The 12,465-nt window shown below is 43.8% G+C and overlaps 1 protein-coding gene across 1 annotated transcript in view; it reads left to right on the forward strand.

Annotated features, from left to right (window-relative positions):
• The first annotated feature begins 214 nt into the window (after nt 1–214).
• Nucleotides 215–12,465, forward strand: part of wars2 (tryptophanyl tRNA synthetase 2, mitochondrial) — a 20,615-nt gene continuing 8,364 nt past the window's right edge. Inside the window, exon 1 of the mRNA XM_034562452.1 lies at nt 215–338. Coding sequence (XP_034418343.1) covers nt 234–338 — 105 coding nt within the window. The 5' untranslated portion in view covers nt 215–233. The remainder of the gene's footprint in view (nt 339–12,465) is intronic.

The raw sequence follows: 12,465 nt of genomic DNA on the forward strand, positions 1-12,465 counted from the left end.
TATTGTTTGCAATTAATGAGATGTGTCGTAATTAAGTTTAAATAATGTTATTGCACATAATTGTTGGATTCCGTTCACAGTGATGATATTAAACCACTTTTCTATTCATATTCCAATAACAACACAACAGTAGCGCACTCAATAACCCTTTCATTGAGCGGATTATGTAAACAACACGACGGTGGCGCTTTTTATCCCTTTAGAGCCGCCGTAGTCTGACGTCGCAATCCAAGATGGCGCTCCCCGTGCGGACTATCTTCAAACATCTACACCGAGTCGTTCACAAGTTTACTTCCCCTAAAAGGTTCCTGTCCTCGGGCTCCGGTTCCGGGAACAAGGTCGGTGTCAACATGTTAACGGTTCAACTGGTCGCGTGTCGGCGGCGGTTTTGAGCCCAAAACATCTGAAACGTCACCGACAGAGTGTGTTTTCTACCGGCCGTGTTTTTATATATACTCTGGAACCTAATTAATGTGTATATAAACAGTCATATAATATTATATACTATATAAACATTATATTATATATACTCTGGAACCTAATTAATGTGTATATAAACAGTCATATAATATTATATACTATATAAACATTATATTATATATACTCTGGAACCTAATTAATGTGTCCAGAGTGTATATAAACAGTCATATAATATAATATTAGATACACTCTGAAACCTGCTTAATGTGTCCAGAAACAGTAATATAATATAATATAATATATACTATATAAACATATTATATATACTCTGAATCCTACTTAATGGGTTCAGAGTGTATATAAACAGTAATATAATATAATATTAGATATACTCTGAAATCTGCTTAATGTGTCCAGAAACAGTAATATAATATTATATATATCTATATATATATATATATATATATATATATATGTTTATATATATACTCTGAAACCTACTTAATAAACAGTATAAATAATATAATATTAGATATACTATATTATATTATATATACTCTGAAACCTACTTAATGGGTTCAGAGTGTATATAAACACTATATATAATATAATATAATAGTATATATAATACTTATTAATATTTATATATTATAATATATATATATATATAAATAATATATATTATATATAATAAATATTGTTAATATAATATATATTTATATATATTATATTGTATATATTTATATAAATACTATATAACAGTTGGGTTTGAGTCTCGTTTAAACTTGTTCTGTTTGTTCTTTCCTAATGAAACCGAGCGGAGGTCATCTAACGTTTATTACTTTTGAAAGTAACGAAGTACATTTACTTAAGTACACATTTCACGCAATTGTACTTCACTTGAGTATTTCCTTTTCCCACTACATCTCAGAGGTAACCATAGTACCTTTTACAGTACTACGTCTCAGAGGTAACCATAGTACCTTTTATAGAACTACATCTCAGAGGTAACCATAGTACCTTTTACAGTACTACGTCTCAGAGGTAACCATAGTACCTTTTATAGAACTACATCTCAGAGGTAACCATAGTACCTTTTACAGTACTACGTCTCAGAGGTAACCATAGTACCTTTTACAGTACTACATCTCAGAGGTAACCATAGTACCTTTTACAGTACTACGTCTCAGAGGTAACCATAGTACCTTTTATAGAACTACATCTCAGAGGTAACCATAGTACCTTTTACAGTACTACGTCTCAGAGGTATCCATAGTACCTTTTACAGTACTACGTCTCAGAGGTAACCATAGTACCTTTTACAGTACTACATCTCAGAGGTAACCATAGTACCTTTTATAGTACTACGTCTCAGAGGTAACCATAGTACCTTTTATAGTACTACATCTCAGAGGTAACCATAGTACCTTTTACAGTACTACGTCTCAGAGGTACATATTGTACTTTTTACTGTACTACATCTCAGAGGTAACCATAGTACCTTTTACAGTACTACGTCTCAGAGGTACATATTGTACCTTTTACTGTACTACATCTCAGAGGTACATGTTGTACTTTATACTGTACTACGTCTCAGAGGTATAATATTGTACCTTTTACTGTACTACATCTCAGAGGTACATGTTGTACTTTATACTGTACTACACCTCAGAGGTACATATTGTACTTTTTACTGTACTACATCTCAGAGGTACATGTTGTACTTTATATTGAACTACACCTCAGAGGTACATATAGTACTTTATACTACAACTGCCCTTTGAAAAATTTGAGTCCTCCACCTGTTGTGTTCTTCTGTGAAGAATTGAACACCAATTCTTTTTGTTGTGCAATCAATGAATAGAAGTGACCATATCTAGATACATACGTATACATGGAGACCTGTCAATCACCCTGTAGTCCCGCCCTAAAGCATCCCCTGCTTTATGGTCTGTTTGACTCTAAATGACCATAATTTACTAAATGAACATCACGCTGTATTGAAGAAGACTTGAAACTAGAGATTGAGACCAAAAACTAATGTTTACAATGTTTACTGAGGGAATACATCAAGAGAAGTAGAGTCATTTATATAGACTTCTATACAACCAGAGGAGACGCCCCCTGGTGGTCAGGAGAGAGAATGCAGCGTGAACACATGAAGCATAGACTTCTATACAACCAGAGGAGTCGCCCCCTGGTGGTCAGTAGAGAGAATGCAGCTTTAACACATGAAGCATAGACTTCTATACAACCAGAGGAGTCGCCCCCTGGTGGTCAGTAGAGAGAATGCAGCTTTAACACATGAAGCATAGACTTCTATACAACCAGAGGAGTCGCCCCCTGGTGGTTAGTAGAGAGAATGCAGCTTTAACACATGAAGCATAGACTTCTATACAACCAGAGGAGTCGCCCCCTGGTGGTCAGGAGAGAGAATGCAGCTTTAACACATGAAGCATAGACTTCTATACAACCAGAGGAGTCGCCCCCTGGTGGTCAGTAGAGAGAATGCAGCTTTAACACATGAAGCATAGACTTCTATACAACCAGAGTAGTCGCCCCCTGGTGGTCAGGAGAGAGAATGACAAGACCAAACGTGTCGTTCTAGTTAATAAAGTTATTCAATAAACTACGTTCTGATCTTTTCTGTGCAGTCGACCGGCAGCAGCTGAGTGCAAGAATTCAATAATTTTTGTCACTTCTCTGCAGTGGAAGAAGTGTTTTTAGTCTTCGTCCCGGCTCCTCGACTCTGTGGAGAAATACCGGTTGAGTTGTTGCAGACGTTTTGGTATTTAAAACTGCATCTGGTCGGACAGCCGAAAGTGTTTTCTGAGGCTTAAAACAGCAAAGAGCGAAGGGGTTTCCTTCCTTTATGGGTACAGATGAAAGCAAACATGGTTACGCCCCGATCCCCGGGGGAAGGGCATTCTGGGAAATGGAGGAGATCGGAAGCCTGAAGTCGAAAGCGACACGTGGTCCTCCGTGAAAACAATTACGACATGTCGTCGCATGTATTAAACATGACGCATTGATTATTTTAGGTGTTAGAAAAACCACAAAATTGTTTTATTTGTTATCAAGGATCTTTTTTTTATTTATTTTTTTATGGTTCCAGCATGAATTAAAATCTAAAAAAAAAAATTTAACATTTTTTTTTTATTAGGATTATTCTGTGGCAGCTTTCAAGTGAGACTTTTTTTTCTTTTTTTTTTCCTCGTCCATCTCGAGGTTATTCGCTGCAGTTTCCTTTCCTCGTCTGGCATGTGACATCATATCCTCAGTAGCACTTTTTAAAATATTTTTATTTTATTTTAAAGGTGCCTATAACTCAGCGGAGAGTTTTCCCTCTCGCTGCACGGCCGCCGCCGCCTCGGAGAAGCAAATGGGGTGTTAAGTCAAACAACGAGTCCCCCGGCACGCGTAAGAATAACCGGCGTGTTTCGGTACAACAACGGTGCTAATTATTGAACCGTTCTTATATCACGGCGCAGTTAAAAAATAAAAAAAAAAACTTTGACCGTCTGTCCCGAAAGCCGGTGATGAACGAGCTGTAATACAGTATGCGCGTTCACAGTCTGTGTTGTGTTAAGGTCTCCGGAGAGGCCGGAGAGGTGTGCGACGAGAGGGGGGGTCGGGAAAAAAAAAAGCATCACAGCGGTGCTTCATTACCAGCAATAACATCAGAAATGAAGTGTTGGGGTTTTCATTTTGTTTTTTTTCTCCACCGGCGCGCTCACAATGCCCCCGAAGGTGTGATGTGCGTCAAACGAGGCTGGAAAAAAAAAAAAATTTTAATTACATTTTTTTTAAAAAAACCTCACTGACACAAAGATGAAGTGCGACATTTGTCTCTTGAAGTTTAAAATAAATGTTCGTGAGCGTTTGCCTTTTTTTTTTTTTTTTTTTAATCGAGTCACTTGTGGTTCAAATTAGCTGTAAATGTCCCGCTCGTGAAATTAAATATAAGAGAAGTGATATGAGCGAATGTGACACGGCAGATTGTGTTTTTTTTCTTTTTTTATCCCTCACGCTCATAAACAGAACATGTGTTCCTTTTCATTTGTTTTCATAATAATCGCAATGAACCGCAGTGGAATGTCTTCAAATCTTTTGGGTGGACGTGGCATGTCTTAAATTATGTTTTAGAAACTCAGTTCACTGTAATCGGGGCCAGAAGTTGTTTAAAAAAATTTTTTAAAAAAAGTTTGTCGTCTCTTAAATTAACTCCTTGAAGTCCTGCGGATATCGTGTCGCTAAAGCAGGAGATGCACCGATCAATAACGTGTGATCGGAACGTCTTATCGGCGCCGCGCGGGAACAACAACGCGTGTCACAGGGAGAGCTAGTTAACGTTAGCCGGGAACCGTGGACGGCACGGCCCTGTTTGGCTAAATAACCGAGCTAACGGCTAACGGAGGTTGTATTGAATTACATTAAGATGCGTTCAAGCTCTGTTCAGTAAAAATTAGTAGTGGGCGAAGGTAAAATATACCTTTTAAATTATGTTTTTTTGTTTAAACATGAAGGTTTTGGCGTGAAACTCAAATAAATAAAAAAGTTTTCACAGCAACAGATGTTATTGAGGGATTTATGAGCTGTTTTAACTTCATAACAATAACTCAAAGCAACTTATAATACACCATTCAAACTTCTAATGCAAACGTCTTTTTAATCAAAGCAAATATTTAAATTAAATTAATTATTCCCCAAAATATTTAAATATATAAATAAATGAATGTATAGATGAATTAATGCATAAATAATCAATTACATGATCATTGTTGTATTTCAATATTTGCTTTTGAATAAAACTCAAACTTCAAACTTTAATTTTAATCGATTTCGTCGGATTGGTTTCTGGAAAACCGAAGCTCGGAAACATCAGAATAATTAACTTAATGAAACCGGAGTTAATTAGTTTTGCATTTGCTTGTGTGTTTGAAAGTGAGTTAAAGGTGAGTTTAAAAGGTGTTTAAAAGTGAGTTTAAAGGTGAGTTTTAAAAGTGAGTTTAAAAGTTTGTTTAAAGGTGAGTGTTAAAAGTGAGTTTAAAGGTGAGTTTAAAAGTGAGTTTAAAGGTGAGTTTAAAAGTGAGTTTAAAAGTTTGTTTAAAGGTGAGTTTAAAAGTTTGTTTAAAGGTGAGTTTAAAAGTGAGTTTAAAGGTGAGTTTAAAAGTGAGTTTAAAGGTGTGTACTCGCGCTAACCTCCAGCCCCCCCCCCCTCCCTCGCCTGTGGTCCAGTTATTGACTGATATCAGTCGTGTCAGCCCCCCCCCCCCCCCCACGGGTCCAGAAAACAGGAAGTGACTTCTAATTTGCCCCTCTGTCCTCCTCGGCCTCCAAACTCACTTACTCGGGTGTCGGCTAAAAACCATTAGAGCCGCATGGGGAGAGAGCGAGAGCGAGGAAACAATGGCCGCCCCCCTTTGAGGACGTTCATTAACGGCCGCTATTTATTTTCAACTGTCAGAAAAAGCCCCGCTCATTCCCCCCCCCCCCCCCCCCCCCCCCCCCCTGTGTAATAGTAGGCACATTACACATTCATTAAACCTACGATTCCCACGCGTCGACGTTTCTGTTTGGAAAATTACGGGAATCCGTCTTTTTTAATTAAAACGTACTAAAAGTATCCGGCGGCGTGTCGTTGACGGCCGGCGGAGGAAATGAGCGTTCTCTTCGGAGACGAGCTGCCGGACGACACGTAATTACACATCGATGAATTTACGAAGCGCTCGTGGACGTTTTAAATTGTACCTTCTTTCTTTTTTTGCTGCGTTGCGACTTTTCTTTTCGGGGCCCCTGTCAGTCGCTTGTTTCCCCACGCGCCAAAAAAATGAAGAAGAAGAGGAAGAAGAGGAGAAGAGGAAGTGGTTTAATGAAACTTAACGGCTCCAGCTGCTGTGCACGTGATGCGGTTCAGGTCTGGACGTACGGTCGGTGACCCGGTACCAACGCCGATTGGTGCTCTCCGGTGAGAAAGCCACACATTTGGGGGGGGGGGGGGGGGGGGGGGGGGTGTTTGCACATTCGGCATAGACCGGGAACCGGTCTTCAGAGTCAAGTTTTTTTTTTATTATTGCGTTGTGACGTCTCGTTACATCAGGCCGGTAACGTGACACCGGAGCCGGCACGGTATCAGTTGTCGGTGTTTGTCACTTCTCATAAACCTAGAAAGGTCTTAAGCTTCCTGTCTTGAAGGCCTTGCCCCCCCCCCCCCCCCCCACCACCACCACCACCACCACCCCTCCTGTATTGAAGTCTGCAGCCCGTTAGGAGGCTGGCGCTGCCTGGGTTATTTTTGGAGGCACCGTCTGCCGGGGGGGGGGGGGGGGCTGTTTTTGAAGGGCCTCCAGTCCCATTAAATCAGGCAGAGGGGGACCCCACGGCGTGAGCCCCGAGCCCTGGCCCGCCACACTGCGGCGTTCTTGTTCCCGGACCCGCTCGCTCTCCAGCACAGTGTGAAGCTCAGAGGAACCTCATCAATCTCACCTGTCCCACACGTCAACCGCAGATTTAATCAAAACGCTCCTTTGGGGGGGGGGGGGGGGCTCCCCTTGCAGCCGGGAGGGAGGAACAAGAGAGTCTTGACTGGGCTGTAGTCACACTTTTATTCTTATTAATATATTTATATTTACCACGTCTTTCTGACCTTTCTCCTGCCTCCTTTAGTTGCCTGCGTGTTTCCTTGTTTTCTCTGTGGTCGTGTGCACTTTGTTTCAAGCTGTGGCGTGCACCCACTTTGGCTAAACACACACACATGCTTTAAGGATATGGGTGTGGGGGGGGGGGGGTAATACACTAAACCCCATTTCCTTTTCGATACCTCACTGAAGTGCAGCTCTGTTGGTCGCCGGCGTTAACAGGTCCCAAAGCGAGGGGGAAGAGCGAGATGGAGAGGACATACGGAGGTGCGGTCGCAGGTGCGTGATGCCAGTGTTTAATGGGGGGGGTGGGGGGGGGAGAACACTGACCCTGTGTGTCGGGACGCCCGGACAGGGGGGCCCCTCCGCCTCTCCCCGCCTCGGCCTTTCAGTCCAGGTCTGGAGCTCCGAGCCCACAAAGAGCCGATGGTGTTCGATCACAGACAGCGTGGGGCGAAGCAGGCTGGTTGGTGTATTTTGGACATGGTGTTGAAATTGGCCTGGTAAAATGGTGGCAGCTCGCCCCCCCCCCCCCCCCTACCCCCCCATGGCTCATCAGTCCGGTAGTGAAAGAGATGTCAGTGGCCCCCCCCCCCCCTGAGGCATCCCGGGTTCTGGAGATCTGAGGAGAGAAGTCACGAGCTCGATGGAAGGACACCCACGTGGCGTTGATTAATAACCTCGATGGGGAAACTCACTCTTCATTGGATTGCAGTTTCCCTTCCACCATTATGACTTATTTAATGTCCTACTGTGGTCCTTTTAGTGAAATGTATGCGTGAGGTTAAAGAAAAGAAGTGAAGGTGAGACTCAGTCAATATATATCGATGGTCGTCGTCAAGCGAGACATACAATTACATTTTGATCCCGTTTGAAAATGTGAATTTCTTTACCGATATTAAAAAAAGAGACTCTGCCTGTCTGTAACGTGTTCGTTCGAGTAAAGAAAGTGGAAGAATCTACACTTTTTAGGATGTTTTGGTGTGATTTGCAGCGTTTAAATGATGCGCGATAAGAGGTCCATATTGTTGTTGGGGTTTTTTAAAACTAAAATGCGTCGGTTTTTGCTCGTATAGAAAAAGCATATTAAAGATTATTATGATTTTACTTGTCAGGGAGTTGACACTGTGTGTGCATATGTGTGTGTATATTTATATAAATATATATTTATATAAATATTTAGATATTTTAGATATAATATATATTTTTTATATGTATACTGTGTGTGTATATGTATATATATATACACACACACACACACAGCGTCAACTCCCCCACAATTAAAATCTTAATAATCTTTAATATGCTTTTATTTATATATATATATATATATATATATATATATATAAATAAAAGCATATTAAAGATTCATTGATTATGCAGCTCTTTTTCTTTCCACCAGTGTTGATTCTTGAATGTGAGCCGTCACCTTCGTGTTGGACGGACACCTTCGCAGCTTAACTCATGTTGATGTTTCAAAATGTTCCTCACGACCTCCGTCCCCCCGGAGATGACCACACACGTGCACACACGTGCGCACGTATTCCTGGAAACATGGCCTTTTCTGTGTGTGTAGTGTATGTAACCTTCTAGCTCGTTGGCGTTAATGTCACACACACACACACACACATGTGGTGTGTAATGCGTTCAGCATATGGCAGACGTGGATGAAGCTTTCGTCACCATGGCGATGATGTAATGCAACGGCCTGTCAAGAGTTGGACATGTGAGGAAAGAAAAAACAGAGTTTAACTCTTTTAAACTGTGTTGTTGTACCATTAAAATAATAATAAGTAGTTTGCGTTGATCTCAGGTAGAGTTGCACAAACCAGACTGAAATATCTCAACTATTATTGGATGGATTTGCCTTTTTTAATTTGGTTCAGACGTTCATGTTCCCCGTGTGATGCATTTGTGGATTTTCCGTACGCCTGTGATGGACGTTGTCGTCACTACCGCATTGCATTGTGGGATATTAATGCCGGCGTGGTGTCCCGTGTTTGCACTCGGTAACAGCACGTCCATCCCGGTTCTGTTGGTTCCACACCAGGTTTTTACTAAAAAAAGCTTTAGAAAACACCCGTTGTGATGTCACTTGAAGAGGGGTGTGGCCTAGAGAGCAACCAGCAACTTTATGTATAAAGCAGTTTAAACACAAAACAGTTTGCAGCAGATGGAAAGAAGCAATGAACATTTAAAGAAAGTAAAATTAAAGTATCATTGACCACTAAGTGGCCAATGCTCTGTGATGTTTCAGGTTGTTTTCAATCTAAAAGCCACACCTCCTAAACACGGGAACAGAAACACATATTTTTGAATGTTGACATTATTGGGTTTCAAAATGGCGGCCTGTGTCCAAAGCTCCCTGGATGATGATATATGTCTTCACGAGCAACGTTTAATCGCTCTACACCATTCGCTGTCTCCTCTGTCATCGTCGCTGTGGCGGATTTACGGCGTTCCGCGAAGTCTTTTTTTTTTTTTATATATATAAACGTAGAGAGAGAGAGAGGCGTCGTGCGCGATGGTGTGCGATCGCCCGGTGGCTGGTTAGCCGCGGCGTTGACTCTCATTTGACACCCGATTGGCTCAAATGACACCATTACCATGCCTGCGTGGCTAATGGCTTCCCCCGGGGGGGGGGCGCAGCAGAGGGGGGGGGGGGGGGGGAGACATGCGTTTGGTGTGTCAGCTCGAGGTGAGAACACACATGAGCCAGACTCGGGGGGGATGGGGGGGGGGGGGGGGGGGGGGGCCCCCCCGTCCACACCCAAATCAATCCTGACACCTCTTAAGAGGTTCTCAGCATCAATGGCCCTCCAGTGCAATTACCCCGTCGGTAATGACATAAGCACCCAGTTCCTTCCTGTCTCTCTCTCTCTCTCTCTCTCTCTCTCTCTCTCTCTCTCTCTCTCTCTCTCACCGGGCAGCGACCGGCTCCCTCAGGCCAGTAGATGGAGAGTTTGTGGACCTGTACGCTGGCCTCAGAACAGTTGTTATTCGATCCGTCTCTGGGCCCCCGCTGGTGGGAGAGCGGCTGCTATCTGATCTCGGCGTCCCTCAGTCGGATTGGATGTGACGTCGCTCGGCTGTCGAGATAAACGAGAATGTGGATATCCTCCCGAAAAGCCTTCGCGTTTCGAATGATTAGTCGAGATGAACTCGAGGGCGGCGCCGCCAGTCAGATGTGAGGCGATGACGCTCGTCCGTCCAGATGAAACGATCGTGACCTCGTCAGCCTTCTGGGTCGTTTTCTGTGACGGAGATTAATCGATTGTTACGAAAACGAGCTCCACGTAGTCTAGGCAACTGTCGGATGGATTGCTGTGAAATTTTTTGTGGTGGACATTTGGCAGCCCCCCCCCCCCCCCACCACACACACACACACACAACACACACAATTTAGTAAATGAACATCACGCTGTATTGAAGAAGACTTGAAACTAGAGATTGAGACCAAAAACTAATGTTTACAATGTTTACTGAGGGAATAAATCAAGAGAAGTAGAGTCATTTATATAGACTTCTATACAACCAGAGGAGTCGTCCCCCTGGTGGTCAGGAGGAGAGAATGCAGCTATTAACACATGAAGCATAGACTTCTATACAACCAGAGGAGTCGCCCCCCTGGTGGTCAGGAGAGAGAATGCAGCTTTTAACAACATGAAGCACTAGACTTCTATACAACCAGAGGGAGTTGCCCCCTGGTGGTCAGGAGAGAGAATGCAGCTTTAACACAGAAGACGAGACTTCTATACAACCAGAGAGAGTCGCCCACCTGGTGGTCAGTAGAGAGAATGTAGCTTTAACACATGAAGCATGGACTTCTATACAACACCAAAGGAGTCGCCCCCTGGTGGTCAGTAGAGAGAATGCAGCTTTAAACACATGAAGCATAGACTTCTATACAATCAGAGGAGTCGCCCCCTGGTGGTCAGGAGAGAGAATGCAGCTTTAACACGTGAAGCATAGCCCTCCTTCCCCCAGGCCAACAAACGAATGATCCCTCACCACCTTGTCACCTGTGAGTTGAGCAAGCGGGGGCCAAGCCACAGCGCTGCTCCTCTGCGCGGGAACTGAACCCGGGCCTCCACGGTGGGCGTTGCCAAACACTTTGTCTTTCTAGGTCCCCAACAAAAACACCACGCACCATGCGCCTCCAAGCGTGTTTCTGCTCCATCAAAAATCCCAAATCTACTGTGGAGAAGCCCCGGCCCTCTAATTGTATTACATGGCGCTCGGGGCCACAAGCAGTGGTTGAGAGGACTCCTCTTCCAGCAGGGCCGGTGCCAGAAGAATGGAGGCGGCGGTCTGGCCCGACCAGGCTCTGCAGGAAGAGAGATGCTGTGTTTGCCCAGCGGTGCAAACACAGTGAGTGATCTCCCTCGTTCCTGCAGGAGGGGGGGGGGGGCTGCTATTCTTGCTCCAGCTCCAGTAAAATACATGTTGGTGTTTGTACAGTATTATTATGGTTCTGCCTCCCCCTCCTTGAAGTTTTAATTCTTATTGTTGGCCCTGCGAGGTGATGCATTCTTTGTGCTGCATGTGTTTGGGGGAGAACGGAGGTGCTATCCATGGAGTCAGAGGTGCTATCCACGGAGTTAATGGTGCTATCCACGGAGTCAGAGGTGCTATCCACGGAGTTAATGGTGCTATCCACAGAGTTAAAGGTGCTATCCATGGAGTCAGAGGTGCTATCCACGGAGTCAGAGGTGCTATCCACGGAGTCAGAGGTGCTATCCACGGAGTTAAAGGTGCTATCCACGGAGTCAGAGGTGCTATCCACTGAGTTAAAGGTGCTATCCACGGAGTCAGAGGTGCTATCCACGGAGTCAGAGGTGCTATCCACGGAGTCAGAGGTGCTATCCACGGAGTTAAAGGTGCTATCCACGGAGTTAAAGGTGCTATCCATGGAGTCAGAGGTGCTATCCACGGAGTCAGAGGTGCTATCCACGGAGTTAAAGGTGCTATCCATGGAGTCAGAGGTGCTATCCATGGAGTCAGAGGTGCTATCCACAGAGTTAATGGTGCTATCCACAGAGTTAAAGGTGCTATCCATGGAGTCAGAGGTGCTATCCACGGAATCAGAGGTGCTATCCATGGAGTCAAGAGGTGCTATCCACGGAGTTAAAGGTGCTATCCATGTAGTCAGAGGTGCTATCCACGGAGTTAAAGGTGCTATCCATGTAGTCAGAGGTGCTATCCATGTAGTCAAGAGGTGCTATCCACAGAGTTAAAGGTGCTATCCATGAAGTCAAGAGGTGCTATCCACGGAGTTAAAGGTGCTATCCATGTAGTCAGAGGTGCTATCCATGTAGTCAAGAGGTGCTATCCACGGAGCTAAAGGTGCTATCCATGTAGTCAGAGGTGCTATCCACGGAGTTAAAGGTGCTATCCATGTAGTCAG

Source organism: Cyclopterus lumpus, chromosome 21, assembly GCF_009769545.1.
Source record: "Cyclopterus lumpus isolate fCycLum1 chromosome 21, fCycLum1.pri, whole genome shotgun sequence".
NCBI classification, from domain to species: domain Eukaryota; kingdom Metazoa; phylum Chordata; class Actinopteri; order Perciformes; family Cyclopteridae; genus Cyclopterus; species Cyclopterus lumpus.